General features: G+C 38.6%; 1 protein-coding gene across 3 annotated transcripts in view; it reads right to left on the bottom strand.

Annotated features, from left to right (window-relative positions):
* The window catches only part of LOC130559702 (pro-neuregulin-3, membrane-bound isoform), a 300399-nt gene that overhangs the window by 103617 nt on the left and 176992 nt on the right, over nt 1-19790 (bottom strand). For all 3 annotated transcript variants that reach the window (XR_008963605.1, XM_057342934.1, XM_057342935.1), the window contains exon 2: nt 4960-5089. Coding sequence is in view for 2 of the 3 variants with exons in the window: in XM_057342934.1 (XP_057198917.1) it covers nt 4960-5089 (130 nt within the window). In the remaining variant the exon portion in view is untranslated. The remainder of the gene's footprint in view (nt 1-4959; nt 5090-19790) is intronic.

Below are 19790 nucleotides of genomic sequence, written 5' to 3'. Positions count from 1 at the left end.
ATCTTATTCCATAACATGGCTGGATGAGCATCACATGGAAACCCACTGTCGTGCTTGGTTCGGCACGGGAAGGCCATGTTGGGGCTGATAAGAGAAGGGCTTTTCTCTGCCTCAGATTTGGCACAGCAATCTTGGCTCATCCACAGTGGCAAAAACTTCAAAGGCAAAGCCTTGTGTGTGTCAAAGAGTGTAGAATATTAAGTGAAAGGAAGAAAAATCAGAGCAAAGCACAGCAAAACATCTGCTGAGGCAACGAGGCTGTGAAGTCGACAAAGCCTCCTTTCTAAGTGGTCGGTTCAATGGGTAAATGCAGTCCACCTTCAATTCCCAGGGCAACAGTGGTCGCTGTAGTACATTAGTAACACAGAGGAAGGGCTAATCTTTATAATGTTTGTATCAGAGGCATGCTAAGCTACTAGAATCTGTGTCCTTTGGGGATATGCGTCCTAAGCACAAAGTAACAGGATTTCCGCTGCTGCCTTACATTTAAAACCTGCAACCGTCTTCACAGATTAGTGTCGTAACACATGTTTAAGATGCAGTGGGCTACTTGTTGGTAAACTGGACCAAAGGTAGCACTAGAAGTGCTTTAAAGAGATGGAAATTCTCTTGTCATTTCAAATCTGTTTGACTTTCTTTCTTCCGCAGCACACAAAAGAAGATATTTTAAAGAATGTTGGTAACCGAACAGCACTGGCCCCCATTCACTTCTATTGTATGGACACAAAACCAATGTATGTCAATGAGTGCCAGTTAACAACATTCTTCAAAATATCTTCTTTTGCGTTCTACGGAAGAAAGTCACACAGGTTTGAAATGACAAGAGGGTGAGTAAATGACAGAATTTTCATTTGTGGGTGAACTGTCCGTTTAAAGGACTAGTACCACCACTAGTATCACTTGTCTGCCAACTTCTACTGTTCTGGATCAATTCAGTACAAATTGGAAAAGAGACACACAAATAGCTTCCATTTCTGTGAATTTTCTTCTCATTAATTCCAGAAATTCTGCAAACGTTTTGTTTTGTATCACGTGTTGTGATGTTTTACAACAAAATCTCAAAAATCAGCATTTGCAATGAAATAATTGTTTCTGTCTCTCTTTTTCTGCTTATTTATGAGACATTGTTTGTCTGCATATTTGACGATAAGTCTGCTTTGCATGCATTTATAATCTCTCCCTAGACGAAACCCATCATGAATGCTCTTATAAATTTGCATCATACTGTAGTTTAAGGGTATAAGCTGTGAAATGCACATTTAATTGAAATCTAGTCAATTGAAATTAATCACACCTTATTCCGTCCCAACACTATGACCATTCACCCTCAGCCGGTGTGTCTGTGCCCATCAGCTTCAGTGATATTGGCAGGGGGCTTTCCTGAGGTTTCAGCTCTTGTTTCAGCCCCAGGTGGCGATGTGCTGACAGGTGGGATTGGTGCAGTGCTGCTTTGGCAGCGCAGGCTGACCGGCTCAGCGCTAACAAGAGTTAAGAGTTGCACGTTAGCCAGCAGTGGAACAGAAATCTAATGCTGACCTTCTTTTAAGCAATGTCAGTTTTCTTAGAGCTACAATTATTATTAACTCCGCCTGTGTATAGTTACAGTATGATCTTGGATCTTTCACACAAGTTTGGCACACAGCATGCAACACTACAAGGCCTACAAGCTCTAGCCACGTGAAAAAATATATGCATTGCTGTATTTTAAAGATGTATACCTCGCACAGACCTGAGAGGGCTCTGTTTGATTTTCTCAGATATCTGAGATATAGTTTGGCTAAGATGGCTTTTGCAGGATTTCCGAGAGGTAGCAGAATGAGAAGACAGTGAATCAAAAAACCATTTCCCAGAGGAAAAGAAACTGAAGCAATAGAAGGAGATAAAATGGCCTTCCACTTTCATTCAAGCCCTGGAAGGAACTGCAAGTGGGATTTAAAAGAGAGTAGTGTAATTTACAAGACAATCAACATAAATGGAAAAAAAATGAAATTGAAATCATGGTGAAACTGGATGGACTTTTTAATACACGAGTTAGACCAAATACATCTATTATAATGTGTGCTTTTATGTGCTATTATCAACTTGTATGTTTACACACTACCAAATGTAGTTCTAAATAAGTCAATGAGGTGCTAAGATACGTGTGAGATATCGAATCATGCTCATTTTGATTTAAACCCTTGATGTAAATCCTACCATCATTCTGTTTCTATTGTATTTCTCTACATGAGTCTATGTACATAATGCAGCTCAAGTTAGAATCTATTGCTTTATAAATCTAGGTCAACAGTCACAAAGAGATTCTTTGATCTGGTTCAGCTACGAGAACAAGATTCTATTTCTGCCTCGTGCACAAACCCATAACGTCACTTTAATCATTTGTAATTTTCTATCTGCTAAACTCTGGATAACCCCAAACAACCTTGTTATTCTATGTTTAGATGGTGCAACTAAATAACCATTAAAAAGAAAAATGATGCATGCAGGTTCCAAAATTACCTTTTTGCCACACAGCCTGATGGCAGATGAATTGCGAAAATGTTCCTTGCTTTAAACATTTCATACAAGTGGTAAAACTGTATTTTGCACGATTTCTAAAATGACAAATCTTAAGAAAACTATTTTGCTTTTTCCTATATTTCTAAAAGTCAGTGCAGGTCATTCTGGTTGTATCAGTTGCATCTAGACTCACATGGTAAAAACTTATTGTCAGTGTTATGTCACAGTACCTGTTGTGTTTATTGTATAATCCACATCAGTGAGTTTTAAGTTGAACACAATGGTTATGTTATTGTTATAGTATATCTTATATTGACAGTACTTGAGCTAGACTTCAATATATCGTCAAGAGCCGTTTGGATTTATTTTGTGTTGCCTGTATCTGCATGTTTGGCTCAAATACTAGCACCTGAGAACTGATGACAAAACATCACTATCCCTTTAACTGTTGGTTTAATGAGGCAAGTCATCCCTTTAGAAATAGAATAAAGGGAGATTTACAAATAAAAGCTCTTGGTAATAGTCAATTTCGTTAGAAAGAAAATTTAAATGGAATGTTGACCTTCAAAACCCCACTGTTATAGAATCTATAGCAAATACCATATCAAGCGTCAGTGCACAACATCCTTCCTGTTTCTTGTGTTTTTCACGGCTAAAAGCTCAGTTCTGTGTAATCGAACCTCCATAATGAATAAGTCTTTTCCTGCAGGTAAACTCCTACATGTAAAGGCAACAAAACATGATATTCAGTATGACTTATATGCTTTACGTGGATGATTATAAAGGTATCACTTTAAAAGGTATATTCCTGTAGCATTCTTTATTCTATGTGTCTATCCACAAGTTTCCTACACCCATGACGTTTTGCGCGAAAGATGGGAGAGCTTCCTGTTCAATGTAAACAATTTATTCAAATTATGGAGGGTTTTCAATTTCTTTACATGATGTCGATTGTGTGCTATTTAAAGATGTTGTAAAAAAAAATTGTATTTAAAAGCGAACTGCACGGGCCGTGTGCACATAAGCCTATCATAAAGCTGCTGTATCGTCAGCTGGCCATTAATCTGATAAACATTATACTAAAGATCACATCTTTTTTACATTTTTAAACATTCTCTTTACGTTTTGTTTATAAGACGATAAGTGGAAGAAATAAAGTTTCCTACTTTACATCAAGCATATCAGATGAGAAATGTAGTCCACATGATGTGATATTTTCCAACAGATTTTTGACAACACGTCGGTAAAATACAGTAAAGTATCTTTGCAAATGCAGTTTACCGTCTCGCGTTTTTATTGAAGACCATACAGTGTGTCGATGATTACATGAATCTGTTACATGAATGTATTCATTATCTATTTGCTTGAGATAAGCGGTCCACATTTTGAAGTTCGTCTTTTAAAAACTGTACAGTCCCTGTGATACCAACAGTATTACAATTCAAATAATGAATCACAGTCTCATTTTCTGTCATCAGAATAAGTTATTCAAGGTGCAGTACACTACTTCCCCCGCTTCACCAGAAGTTGTACCCACATACATTTTTACAGTAGCGCCCTCCGGAAACTTGTGGATACAATCTACCCTTTCTGCCTGAGACACAGAGGTAAGGCTCCAGTGAGCTGATCCTTTAAAACCATCACCACTGATTTAAGTAGCAGACAGATGTGTATGGATGTCCTTGGCTTTAAGATAGGAGTGAAGTATTCTGAGAATTAATCAGTGGCAAAGCATTTGAACCAGCTAAGCTTCAGTCAAAGAAATTGGTCACCTAAAACAACATCTCCGAATTACCACTGATTAAAATAAGCACACTTTGCTGCAGCTTTTTCTTGGCTCTTCACGTTCTATGTGATTTGTGACTGTGTTCCAGTAGGCAAAAGGAGAAAAACCTGCTCATGCAAAACCTACAGCTGTGAACCCTCACATCCAGAAAATGTTCTTGGAAATGGCGCTTGAGCTTCACACAAAAGGTGAATGCGGTGTCAGAGCTGCTCTGCCTCCATTTTGTGAATCCTGTTTTCAACCTTGAAAAAAAGCTCACAAAGCTGAAACCATCCTCTAATGAACTTCTGCAAAGTGCCACTTTTAATTAGCAGAGAAGGGACCTCAGACAGCTCCGCGGCTATGACAGAGCTGTCATCGTTAGCATGACTAAGAGCTTCATGCATTGCTAAGAATCGCAGAGAGGGGAGGGGGAGAACAAGACCCGAGAGAAGAGAGAGAGAGAGAGAGAGAGAGAGAGAGAGAGACAGAGAGACAAGGTTGAAAACAAAGTTAGAGACAGAGATTGACTGGCAGATTGTTACAGGAGGATCATTCTCTCAGAAAATGGGACATGGAATTGTCCTCAATCTGAAACCGTAGACCCTTCCATCCATAGTGATTCCATTTCTTTCTTGAGCGAACAGCAATCGTACCCTTTTCTTCTACCGCAGACACAGGAAGTGAAGTCATACCTGCAGTGTTTGTGTGGGCCGCTCAGGGTCTCGATGACAAAGCACTCGCCGTCATTCAGGCAATAGGCCAGATCCTTCTCCTGACACGGCTTGAAATGCTCAGATTTCAAAGGCGGAAGAGTCGGCGATGCTGAAGGGCAAAGAAGAAAAGAAGAAAAATTATGCCGGGTAAAAGATAAGAGGGTACACAGGTCAGCCAGATAAGCAGAAATTTTGAGATGAGTGAGGCAGACAGCCAAAGAAAAAAGTGAATAAATGGCATAACACACAGAGAACAGTGCCACATATTTAATGCTATTAATTAAACTTAATTAAAAAACATTTAAATGTTCTCTTTTTTATGAGAAGACATTTACGCTCTTACCTTTAAACTTTAAATGAATTGCAATACCGTTATATAGCTGCTCATTTAATTTTAAAGGTATCTTTACATTTTTTCCACCATTTCCAGTAGATTACACCATTTTATTAAAGGGATAGTTCATAGCAGGAAATATTACTCTATATATATTTTGTTCTGTTGAATATAGGACAGCAAACCATTCTGGGGCACTTTTGACTACCATTGTAATTTTCCCTACTATGGTAGTCAATGGGGTCCAACCAAGAACTGTTACAAGCATTAGTCCAAATATCTTTCTCTGTGTTCAACCAACGAAAGTAATTTATACAAATTTTGGAACAACTAGAGAGTAATTTGTGACAGAATTTAGATTTTTGGGTGAACTACTCCATTCTGACAAGAAAAAGTACATGAGGCTCTGGAGCCTTTTTTGGAGTATTTCATTACTATAAATTCTTAAAATCAATACCTTCCAACATTTCTCTTTTTACTTTACTAATAATCAAAGACAACTACTTTGAAGCAACATCAAAACAAGCAACCAAATGCCTCTTTTTAACTTGGGCCAGTACGCTGTTGTGTAGTGTGCATGAATCTAATGCTCAAAGCGCCATGTTTGGTTTGCTGCTGATCCATTACTGAGAGATGACGGATGAGAGAATTAAGCAATCACTCTCTCTCTGGCTTGAGAGAATTAATACAGGAGGAAGTCCAGTGTTTGGTAAAAAGTCTCCATTGTGATTAATGGTGCCAAGTCCCCTTGGTCGAGATTTTCTACACCCAGTATAATAATGTGACGTTGCACTTATTACGGTCCTCACGACGTGTGAAAGTTCACCTGTATACAGAACTGATAATATGACCTGAAAGTCTTTGACTGGCGTGAGGATTTTGAACAGACCTGTCATCAATAACCTCCGCATTGTTGCCATGGATACACCATAAAATAAGACGAGGACTATACAGTAAGGACGAACAAACACGACTGATAAGAAAAAATAGATTGAGTAAATTATACCTAATTGTTTCCTTCCTGGAATATTTTTTTTGTGCAGACATTCAAATTACCTCAGATTACAGTCTAAAGCTATTTAATAGGATAGGACCTTTGAGGTTATGCTAATATATATATACGTATATACAGACGTCACTGGAACAAAAATAACTATTCTAACTACTTTAACAACACTGAGGCAATTTCATTTAGACGTTATGTCTCATTTGTATGAAAGCTGTGCTTCTTTCCATTCATTATGTCTGTACAATTATGTTTCTCAAAGACTATATGAGAACATTTGTATTTTAATGTTAAAATTGAGGCGTTTTATATGTTTGCCGGATTTTTTCTTTTTTTTTCTAACATCATTGCGAGACTGTCAGCTGTGGGTGATATCATATTTGCTCTCATTCATTTTACAATATTCACCAGGCCTTCTGAGGCTAATTTGGCATGTGTTCAGGCAACCAGGTGACAGAACGCCCCCAAGGAGGACCTTGGACCTTAATAAATAAAGCTAAATGTTTTTAATAAAACTAGCACATTCATTCTCTAATAATCACATCTGGGTTCATTGCCAGACCCTATGACAAATCGGCATCTAAATCGAAGCGGCTACACGGCTGTGCTTCGTGTTCCGAGCAAAAAAGCGATGAGATCTTCATTAGTCAACACTCCAACCACGATGCTATTGATAACAGCTTAGTGGCCAGTCAGTTTAATTACATCGCTCTTCCTTGGCATTCACAGGGGCTAGTTTCTTATAGCATGTCAGTTTCCTCTGTCAGGGGTGAGATTGCAGATCTACCCAAACCCTGACAACTCCTCGATCTTAGTTTGTGTCCGTGGACTGAGGCAGGTGTGGGGTGTTAAGGGATGGGATTCCCCAGGGCCATGCACTGATGCCATCTCTAAGATGTGACATTCCCCCCTGAGTGCCTGCCGGCTTGACATACAGTGAAGGTCACAGAGAATCGATTAGCTCGGAAACAGCAATACAGAGAATGTTCTGAGGGGTAAGAGACACTCTCAGAGTTAGTTGATGATTTATGCATCTGACTGAAATGTTACTTTTAGTAAAACCAGTTTAGATCAGAGCGGAACTGAGACTGGAAAATCTGTTTACTGGGGTTCAGGTTGCAATATACATTGTTGATGTTTACTGGCACTTTCCACCAGTATCATGCACTTTGGTTTTGAGAATTATTTTATATTAAACATTACTTAGGTAAACTAATGTTTTCGAACACTTGAATAAAATGTTTCTCATTGTCTTAAAAAGGTTTTGATCTGAAGATGTATGCTTAAATATCTGAAATTAGTTTCATAAACAAAAATATAACTGTGCAAATATATATATATATTTTTTTTAATGGATGACTTAAATAAAAATAATTAAAAAAAATAAAAAAAATAAATAAATAAAAAAAAAGAGCAGCCAATAAGAGCTCAGAACTTTAATATTGTTTGAAACCGCAAGAAGTGGTATGATACAAAAAATCATAAATTATATAATTAAATTTTAGGCAAAATATGACTACATTGAAGATGCTATTATATAACGTGTTTTATTTTATTGTTTACATTTTCTAGTCGCAACATTATCCTCATAGTTGCCTTTATGGTTTTGATGAGCTTACTATTTTTCTAAAATGTGGAAAAAAATATGAATAAATGAGTTCAAAAACGTTTGACTGATAGTGTATTCAAAATAAATATATTAGATGTGTTAAAAAAAGTGTATAAAGAAATACATCAAATGTCTGTATTGACCTTAACTATCCAACAGTTTTCCAAAATTAAAAGATGCTGGTTTATTTTTTGGTGTCAAACAGAGATTAACCCAACATAATGGGTTGTAAATGAACCCTATGCTGGGTTGTTTCAACCCATTGTCGGACAAATATAAACATTTTAGGGGTTAATTTAACCCAATGTTGGGTTCGTCCCAACGTCCAACATTGGGTTGAAAATAACATGTTTACAGTGTAATAAAACTAATTTTAATTATTTACCAAAACGTAATATTTTGCTGTGCTAAAAATGGACAATATCAATTTGGGCCCTTTCTACAATATGGAAGGAATATAAGTACATTCGCTATTTTGTGTTCTGTTTATAATTTTCAGTGTTAGGGTTTAAAATAAGCCATTTCTGAAGCAATATAACATAATGATTGCTTGTGCCACTGTCCAGTACTTTGTAACTATTAGCTAAGCTATTGGATCTCTTTCTTCTGCCAGACAGTGGCAGAGAAACAAGTCAAATTCAAGACTCCTGGCCTACAAGACCACCACTGGTTTGGCACCCCCTATCTTCACTCACTAATGCAGACTTATGTACCCGCCAGATCCTTACGCTCTGCAAACGAACAACGTCTTGTGGTGCCAACCCAAAAAGGTAAAAAAATGCTCTCACGAACCTTCTCTGGATCGGTTCCACATTTGTGGAATGATCTGCCTGCTGCTACAAGATCAGCAGATTCTGTGGCCATCTTTAAGAATCGGCTGAAAACACATCTCTTCCGTCAGCACCTGACCGATCATTTCTGACTTCTATATCTTTTCTACTCTATCTATATATACAGTATATATATAAAAAAAAAAAATCTTAAAAAACTTAGCTCTGTACACTGTAGTAGTGAGACATGTTTTATTGCACTTATGCTTTTTGTTGTCCTAATGCTGACCCAATTGCTTCCATTGTTTACCCAACTTGTAAGTCGCTTTGGATAAAAGCGTCTGCTAAATGAATAAATGTAAATGTAAGTCAACAAAACAGCTGCTTATCATCAAATACCCACATTTGGTGAAATGTCAAATCTCTGATGGAGATACAGCAACCCAGCAGTGGAATTTACTGATATGGATCTTTTTAGAAAAAGATCACAGTTTACAAGCAGAGGCTTTAGTAATTTGTTTTTATCAGAAAATACACTGAACAACTTAGCTCCAATGGTCTTGTCACTACAGAGTTACGCTCCCTCATTACAAAGCACATGTTGTTGGTCAGTGATGTGAACAATCACAATTCCCAGACATCTAGTCTATCTCTCTCTCTCTCTGACCGTCTTGCTGTCTTACCTCTCTTTGTCCCTCTAGTTCTCATCTGAATGCAGAGTTCAATGGCAATTTCCTATCACAGAAAGACCATGTCATCGTTCCTCGGGCACCTTACGGTTTCACAGCTGGCTGACAGACTCAGGGTGTTTTTTCTATGAGCATTCATTTACAATGGCCCGAAGTACCCCTATAGCACAATGGTCTGGTCTGCAGTCACACCAAGGTGTAAGTGCGGTAGAATAAAACAAAAGGAATAAATGACAGGAATGATGGATGTGAGCAGAGGAATTCAATGGAAAACAATACAGAAACAATGGAAACTGGGAATGTGTTTTCCCGTACGAAAAAACAATCTTCATGAGATCGCTTTGATATCCTAACTGTTTCTATGTTTTGGGACTGCATTGAGATTAAATGAAGATCAAGTGCTAACATGCTGTTTAAAAGTGCAACCTTTGAGAAAAATGTATTCTCTGCATCCACAAAAAATGGGTCTTGCCCCATCTCAAATGAACCTTTTGATGCTAAAAGAGAAAGCCAGGTACTAACACTGACTCATCATTTATCTGCACAATAATATCTGTTAAGCTCCCAGCATCCTACCAGACATAAAGGCTGACCACAGCCAGCATGGTACAAATATATCTCTTGTGTGTCTGTGTACGTGCGGGCAGGCCTGTGGTGAAGCACACTTCTCCCTGCTTTATATTCCGATCAATGGCAGTCATGCAGTGGAGTAACGGTGATCGATGGGCAGCATGCAGGTAAAGTTGATACACCAAAGGGTAGAGCTATGTATACAGAGCATGGTTAACCAACAAAGAGAAGAAAAAGAGGCTTGCTCTTTACAAAAACCACCCTAGTCGCCTACTGCCTACATAGGCAACTGCCTTCAAAAGAGCATCCTCATTTCAATGGAATTTTAGAAGAAATAACTGAAAACACACTTGTTCTGCCCTCAGCTGACTAACCGCTAACTGTTGGTTTTCACAATCTAATGCTGTTTCTAAAGGCTGCATTAAGAAATAATAAAATAGAATACAAATTAAAATAGTCAATATTTGATGTAGTTCATTTTTCCTTAGCGTCAACTCTAGTTCTACTTGTAAACATAGCTTTGTAGACTGTATTCTTGTTAAATGGACAGTTCACCCCAAACTGAACATTCTGTCATCATTTACTCACCCTCTTGTCATATCATAACCTGTATGACTTTCTTTCTTCTGCAGAACACTGTTTTCCAGTGGCTCAGTGGGTAGAGCATGGCACTAGCAATGCCAAGGTCATGGGTTCGATCCCAGGGGATTGCATATAGTCAGAAACAAATGTATAGTACAATGCAATGTAAGTCGCTTTGGATAAAAGCATCTGCCAAATGCATAAAAGTGTAAATGTAAAACTGTATACACAAAAGAAGATATTTTGATGAATGTTGGTAACTGAACAATGGTGGTACCCATTGACTTCTATTACATAGACACAAAATCAATGCAAGTCAATGGGTACCGCTGTTGTTCGATTGTCAACATTCTTTAAAATATCTTCTTTTGTGTTCTGCAGAAGAAAGAAAGCAATGCAGGTTTGAAATGACAAGATGGTGAGTATATGATGATAGAATCTTAAGGTTTGGGTGAAATATCCCTTAAACTCATTAACAAAACATTTTCAAGGCGCTTTGGATAATAGTGTATGATAAATGAATCTTCATATTATAAGCAACAGATTAAGTATATTGCACATAGACAGTAACTGAAGTATTCATCCCTGATGTCAATAGAGCTTGATATTTGCATGTGGCTAATCTTTAAAAAGGCATCTCTCTCTCTCTCTCTCTCTCACTCTCACTCACTCACTCTTTATACAGTATAATTAATTTTTTAATCAGCATATCTCTTGCATCGTCCACCATCGATCATCATCGTCATCGCAATGCATTCTGGAATTGCCTTCTCTGCACAGAGTATATGTGATGCTGCCATAGAATTTGAATAGGCAGCAGCAAAATTAAGATGCTGACAGAGTAGAGCAGCCTTGATGTCAGGCCTATAAAGCCTTAAAGGGACAGTTCACCCAAAAATGAAAATTCTGTCATCATTTACTCACCCTCAAGTTGTTCCAAAACTGTATAAATTTCTTTGTTCTGATGAAAGGTTGGAAGAATGTTTGTAACCAAACAGTTCTGGGGCACTATGGTTGTCAATGGTGGCCAAGAACTGTTTGGTATATGATGACAGAATCTTCATTTTTGGGTGAACGGTCCCTTTAAAATCCTACATTCATAAATACCTCACTAGGTTTTTTCAGAGCATGTGTATGCGTATCGTGCCCTAAAATGCCCTGTGCAAGCTACAAATATGTTGATATCAGTGTCTAGAAATGGCGTCTATTCCCTGTACACACATACTCTCTCCCTCACAAAGCGGCTGTGAGTCGGGTGTGTACTATGCACTGCTGCATTGCAGATGTTTAGAACAGCAGTGGAAATCTCTGCCGTGTGACATAGAGGACTTCAACACGCGCTGATTAAACTGACTAATGTTTCACACAAACACACAGCCGTCTAAAAGACAGAAAGAGAAAAAAATGAGGTGCTGCTAATGTGATCTTTTATAACAAAGAGGGTCTTATGTTACCTTGGCTGGCATCTCAATAACGTTAACCATCAGCTCTTTGTGGTCAGACACGGTCTTATGTGACCAGCTGCTGTAGGACAAGAAAATGGATCTCTCTGTGTGCTATGAAACACCCTTCTTTCACAGTGCACCTCTCTCGAACTCAGATGTGTGAGTTGGCACGTGTCCAGTCTAAACATAACCCTCTTTTCATATATCTCTCTCCCTCTCTCTGTCCATTCATCCACGCCATGATCTTCTGGCGGAGGTCCAACTCCAACAGTGTGTTCAGTCTTGATTAGCAATTGGGGTAAATATCCACAGCTCTGTTATTCACAGCTCTGGTCCCACAGCTAAAGAGCATTAGCCTCTTTTACAAACACACATGCCAGCTAGTCTATAAAGAGTACTCGTATATAGGTGCCAGGATGACAGCAAAGCTGTTGGGACCACTGACCAGGAGTGTTACTAGAGCGTGCCAACATCAGGGGCCCATTATCCATTTGAAATATCAGAGAAATTCAGTGACCCTGATAAATGACTCAATTAACTCAAGCACTTAACATGTGGGTAGACGTTTTACATTAGGCCACATTAATACATTTGACAAAAGTGCATAAAATAACTTTGAATCATTTAATAATATTAAAATAAAACAAAGAGAAGCACATGAGATGTACTCATTTTAATCACCAGAAATGGGGAAACTGCTTGTTCTTTGTTTGTTTTTTTAGCAAAAAGTTTAATCACAGCTCTAGCTCATACCTAGTCTCCCGTAGCCAGACGTTCATACTGAGAGTTTGGGAACTTTGGCCGCTTTGGTCAAGGCCCGCCCAAGAGGCCATATGACTGACAGGTAAAGCAACCAATCACGTTTTGTTTTGTGCCGTGTCACGTTAGAGGCGTGGAAATGTCCCCGTGGTAACACACCGGAGTACATTCACAAAATGATCAGAAGTTAACAGCAACAACGTTTAGGAGTTTATGCCGTGAACCTTGCATAATTTTTAGAATGAAGCGTTTTAGTCAATCCTGATGAATTCTTATTGCAATCTGTGTAAACACGACAGCTTACTACTTCGATCAGACAGCTTTTTTCCGGGCGGACCGTTAAAGAATGCAACACGCACATCTTCCGGAAATCCTGTAAAAATCCTGTTCAGCCAATGTTCCGTGGGCTTAAAGTCTGAGGCTGATTCTGATACCTAAATTGAAACACAACTTAAAAATGATCAACTTTGTTTCCGATGTTTCTCCTAAAACTTGAGGCTATTGCAAAATATCACATAATAATACTTCTGACCCCAACCCGTCTCTGTCACTCTTTCTACTTGTAAACACACAATGGAATTTGCTCTTTGTTAAGCTGACCAAGTAATCCTGGACACAGAAACCAGATCCAGAGAAAAGCTGGCAGCCTTGCAGTGCAAAAGCGTAACAAAATTTGGACCTCAGACCACATAGTCTTTTTAACCCCTGAAGCATAATCTTTTTTTCTCCCTGCCAGAGGGCCACTTCACCTTTCATATCAAGAGCGAGGTGAGTGGTGCTCGAATAATGCCGCGACTGTTTGTTGTTATAGACACAGTTGTAAGTGAAGTGCAAACTAAACCAAACACCACGAACAGAAAATGTCCTGTCTCTGGGGTATGAAGTATGCTTTCTAAATGTCACACAGTGTCCCTCTATTCACAGAGACAGGTGGCAGTGAGAACGACTCGGGTTTTGTGTTGAATAGGGGGAACTTTTAAAGAGGAAACACTTCTGCTCATCTAACAACAGAGTGCTGCAAAGTGCATGTTGTGAGCATTAAATATGCACTTCTATTCAGTAATGGAAATGTTCAGTTGTAGATGATACCAACAGCTAATCAAGACAAATGTTTATATGGAGAGCCTAGTAAAACAGTATGCTACCTGCAATTTACCCCCCACGAAAGATCACTTCTGCTTATCTCAGTCATTAAAATGTGTGTTATATTTGTTTGTGCCCTCTGGACAGCATTATGCTAAGGCCATTTTTAATTCCTGTTGCAATTTGCAATTAGCATTACCTTCAGTACTGATGCTAAAGACATTACTGATCAAAAATCATCACAGCCTATGATTCAAGCAGTTTGTAACACATCTGTAGCAGACATTATCAGCCAGCTCATAAAATCAGACCAATAAAATGATAATTAAATTATTATAACCTGACAGTATATTAATATCTTGCCTGTTTGCTCAGGGCATACTATATAAATTAAAATTGAATTATGTTGATGTTGCCATGTCGGGAAGGCATTAGCGAGACGGACACGTATACATGTAACCAGAGGTGGGTAGTAACGCGCTACATTTACTTCGTTACATTTACTTGAGTAACATTTTGGAAAATATGTACTTTTTAAGTAAAACTAAAAGTGTGTACTTTTACTCTTACTTGAGTACATTTCTAATAGAAAATCTGTACTTTTACTTCGTTACATAACTTACACTGCCTGACGTTCCTTTGTTCCTTCATTTTAAAATATGCTTTTTAAAACGCGTTGTTTATTTCAAGGTTGTCGTCTCTTTTTACGGGCATTCCCGAGTGATCGATTCGTTTGAGTCGATTCCTTTGAAAGCATTAATTGAACAATGGTCAAAACCATTTGAATAGGCTAATGAATCAGTTCAAATGATTTGTTCAGTTCGCAGCACGATCTGAATCATGTGAAGCAGGATTACTCACTCCTAGTAGCGCGAAACTTAAGAACACGCAGAACACAAAGAACGTTGGATGAAGTGGATATTAATCTATATCTATACAATCAAAACTGCAAATGTGTCATATTGTTTGCCAGCAATGATAAATGCCGGCCATATGCGCGCACCCGCGCGACCTGTTCGTCAGACACAGCAACATGCGCGTTACCTGTCAGACACAGAGACGTGGGCTTGCAGAAATATACATTTGAAGAACAGAAGGAAGAAAACTTGTTGATGGGCGTGTGGCTCACTGTTTACTGTTTGTTTACAAGTAAGAGCGTTTCACAACACACACGTGACACAACACGAGAAAACATGAGCTTTGTTCAAAAATGTGTATTTCATTTAAGAGAGCACTGCAGATGTTCTAGATCATCTTAGGAAATGCTCTGAGTTTAGTTAATGCTTTAGTTTGACATGGTCTACTATTCTAAATAAGTTGTGTAAACTACACTGACATCAGGATGAAATTTACAGAAATGCTTGTCTCTTCTGTGTATGTTTATTCTTTAGTCTCTGTATGTATATTGCAAAGATATCTGCTTATGATAATTAAAAATATTGATTAAAATGTATTATTAAAATATTGGCGTTAATATTAATTTTATGTAGTAGGCCTATATAATCAGATACAAAGTAACTAAGTAACTAGCTACTTGAGTAGTTTTTTCATTGCATACTTTTTTACTTTTACTCAAGTAGTTTTTAAAATAGTGACTTCTACTTTTACTTGAGTAACAATTTCTCTAGTTACTTGTACTTTTACTTGAGTAAAGATTTTGGCTACTCTACCCACCTCTGCATGTAACGCAATGACATGCCCACTCGCGGTGCTGTTTGCGCATCCAGTGTCAATGCACAAAAACACATACACCAATGAACAAGTGACAATTTTATGTCATATGAATAAACTGTTTTTAAGTGTAATTCACCGCAACAGTCAAGTGACCTACCCCAAATGACAGTTACGCCATGCGCGAGTCATTTTGCTTGTGATCACCGACATGAGAAACACTGAAGAGCGATCTTGCACAGTCGCGCATCACACTGAAATGTGATTAATGATAACGGTCGCATTAAAATCTCACGCAGGGAATCATTATTTACAGAGCCATGAAAATATTCATGCAGAACTTACATACAACATACATAAAACATACAAACAAAACATACAACCGCTGAATGAAGAGAAAGAGAGATGCGCTTGCAAAACTGAACATTAATCAGGCACAACATATTTGTCTATTCATTTTTTTATTAGCCTACTTTCGGGGATCGACAAGTAACGTCTCAAAGATCGACCAGTCCATTGCGATCGACGGGTTGGCGACCACTGCTATACAGTATTTCTATATAGCTAGCAAGCATCCTTGTACTCACCACATAGACGGTTTTATTGGATGCACGTGCTGGCCTGAACTTTTGGTCTGTGTTTGGTTATAATATAACCATTTATTTTATATTTAATTTATATTAATATTAAACCATATTGTACATTCATTGTATTAAATTAAATTAAACTACTCAACAGTTACAGATTGTTTGCACAGGTCTACCAGAAGTTTTTTTTCCTGCTGCCGCTAAAACGGTCTATATCATGACATTCCTGGTGGGCTGAAATCATAATTCTTAACATGCAACACCCTTTAAGCAATCTTTCAAAATTTACAATGACCCCTTCACCTTCCCAAAAGCATCTTAAAAGTGACAGCTAAATCTTTCTTTCTCAGCACAGGTCCTAACAGAAGCTAAGCAGGTTAACAGATCTGCAGGTTGAGTCTGTCAGTGTCTTTTCTAGAGACGTGTAGGCCTATACATTTAAAAACCTGTCGTATAAGTGTTCCAGAATGCCAATCTATGCAAACAAAAATGACTGCTGTAAATTTGTTCAGCTGTACAAAACATACACTAACAAGACTAGGGCTGTGCCGATAAACGATATCATATCGAATCGCGATAGAATGTATTTCAAAAACGATGATAAGCTATTGTCATTTTGACTCGATATGGATTAATCTTACAGTCTAACAGAACGCAGAAATAAACGCAACAATTGTCAGTCAGCGTGCAGCTTTTATCATGCGCGTCAAAGTACAAAGTCCATTTCAAACTGCACTTGGCAAAGAAAACTCGACATGAGGAGGAAAACATTACTGGAAGCGGAAACAAAGGTGAAACTAACCTCGAGTTGTCATCACGCGGTTTATCAAGTGTCTTATTTTTTTCCGCAATCGCCGATTAAACAAAACAAACTTGATGCGCAACTGCTAGCGAGTTACTTCGAAACTCAAGCACAAACGTTTTTATATCCATCGGTAACATATCTGATAACATGAGCTGGTGGTTATGAAACAAACCAGCGCTGCCCTGTACAGATTAGAGATGTAATGAAGTGAGTTTGTGTGCACATTAAAATATTGAACCTTGTATGTAAGATGCTTGCATGATTAAAGAAATGTACTACAGTTTATGTGAGATGTCTTTAAGGTTCACTGAATACATTGAATGAATCCCACTACCCGAGCAAGACATTATCGCAGCTTTATGTATGTGCGCAGGTGCTCACTGCTGAGCCAATAGCGTTCGAATGTACGCAGTAACGGAGCCCTTTCATTGGTTGAATGTACTGAATGAACACTCCCTTTACTTAACGAGTCAATTGAATCAAAATGAGACTGAATGAACTGGTACATGTTGTTTATGGCCTAATATCCTCTGTGTTGCAACAGTGCATTCAGTTAATTGAATTTTAACTGGTTAAATGTTAACTTTTGTTAATAAACTGTATTTAAAATAGATTCTTTTAAATACAGTTTTTTTATTAAATATATATCGAAATAAATATCGTTATCGATCAATATAGAAAAAAACTATCGAGTTTACTTTTTTGCCATATCGCCCAGCCCTAAACAAGACACACTTTTTTGTCTGCCGTAAGACTGAAATGTCAAGCATTTGCTTATGTCTTCTGAGGCACATGATGTAATCATCCCAAAAATTTACAATGGAATCTGAGTTTCATTTTTATCACCCCCGTAGTTCTCCTAAAATCCCTTATCGGTGTGCTGGCCGTCTTCACATGTGTGCAACAGCGTGAACTTCTTAATTAAGCTCAAGAGGAAGTTATTACTTTTGGGACAACTTCAGCTCTGTACTTATTGCTATTACCTCAGTCTCTATGCATGTGATAATGGAAGGATGGAAGGAGGCAAAAAGAGAGAGAGGATGTGTTTCCTATTCTTACTGTTTTCATTTTGCTGCTAACAGGCTGTGTGAGCACGAGGATTGTTGGTGCTTCAGACTGTAATGTGGGACAAGCATTCTGGGGCTCTTCTGATTATGGAGAGGGGGGACACATGGAGAGCTGCTTACTGTGAGTTCAGACAGTGTGCTGGATAATGATTTGTGCTCACAAATACAGTACAAGCACTAGGGGAAAAGGCTCTGAGAATCTGGAACAAAAGAAAAATCTGTTTCAAGTGTAAAAACTAGCGCTGACAATTCAAATGAAATTTATGCAATATGTAATATGCAATTCTATATGCCATCCATAATACGGAATGGAATGCAACTCAAGTGGAGGTTATAGACATGTTAATAGATTACAAACATGTTTGATGTCTTCTGACTACTGTAGATAGAATCATAGTCCGAGGGTAAGCATTCAGAGACTGAGCCATCATACACAACTAATTTTCTATAAAATCTATCAAACCAACAATCTACATACTGAATCTGACTCATGGCAACCAGCACTGACTCATTTGGGCTAAAGTATCACCATCCAGCCTTACATCTACCTCAGAAAGGCTGATAAACGTATTACAAAATAGATTGTTGTGAGTGTATGCCAGGAATTAACAATATATTGTTTTAACACTTCCACCTGCCACCTGTAATTGCATTACTTTACATTACATTTAGTCATTTAGCTGACTCTTTTATCCAAAGCGACTTACAAAGAGTTTAAGGAGCAATAAGCGATATGTCATACAGGAGCAATAATAAAATAGGTGCCAATACGAAGTTACTGGTTTCAACAAAAGCTAGACCACTACCTGTTGAGAGAAAGAGAGAGGATTGGTGTTTTTTTTTCATTTGTCTGTCAAGTATTCACAAAAGAGATGGGTTTTAAGTAGTTTTTTGAATGTTGTGAGAGATGTGGTTGACCGGACCGAGTTAGGAAGAATGTTCCACCAGGAAGGAGTTGTGAATGAGAATGAGCGGGAAAGCGATTTACTTCCCTTATGGGAAGGCAGTACAAGACGCCGCTGGGATCTTGATGGGGTGTAGGAGTGTAGGAGGGTGTGAAAATATGTCGGGGCAGATCCAGTGATAGTCCTGTAGGCAAGCATTAGTGACTTGAATCTGATACGGGCTTCAACCGGTAGCCAGTGGAGAGAGATGAAAAGGGGCATCACATGATGCCTCATTTTCCAACTTTTGGGCTGTTGGAAGATGAGGCATGCTGCTGCGTTCTGAACCAGCTGGAGGGGTTTGATAGCCTTTGCAGGAAGACCAGCAAGGAGAGCATTTCAGTAGTCCAACCTTGAGATTACCAGGGCCTGGACAAGGAGTTGTGCCGCATGCTCAGTGAGATAGGGTCTAACCTTTCTAATGTTGAATAAGGCATATCGGCATCACCGCATTGTCTTTGCAATGTGATCATTGAAGGAGAGCTGTTCATCAAATATGACTCCGAGGTTCCTGGCTGTTTTGGAAGGAGTGATTGTGGTATTGCCAAGTTGGATGGTGAGATCGTGTTGCACCGTGGGGTGTGCCGGAAACACAAGTAGTTCTGTCTTGGCTGGGTTCAGATGGAGGTGATGCTCTTTCATCCAAGCCGAGATGTCCTCTAGGCAGGCTGTAATGTGAGCTGCTACAGTGGTATCGTCTGGGTGAAACGAAATGTAGATCTGGGTGTCGTCAGCATAACAGTGATACGAGAAGCCATGTGCCCGTATGATGGGTCCCAGGGATGTCGTGTAGATGGAAAAAAGCAGCGGTCCAAGCACCAATCCCTGAGGGACCCCAGTGATCATGTGGTGAGCAGTGGACAGCGAGCCCCTCTATGACACCCTGAAG

The sequence above is a fragment of the Triplophysa rosa genome, linkage group LG9 (assembly GCF_024868665.1).
Source record: "Triplophysa rosa linkage group LG9, Trosa_1v2, whole genome shotgun sequence".
NCBI lineage: Eukaryota > Metazoa > Chordata > Actinopteri > Cypriniformes > Nemacheilidae > Triplophysa > Triplophysa rosa.
Note: the sequence above shows the minus strand (reverse complement) of the source record. Positions and strands in the feature narration are given on the sequence as shown.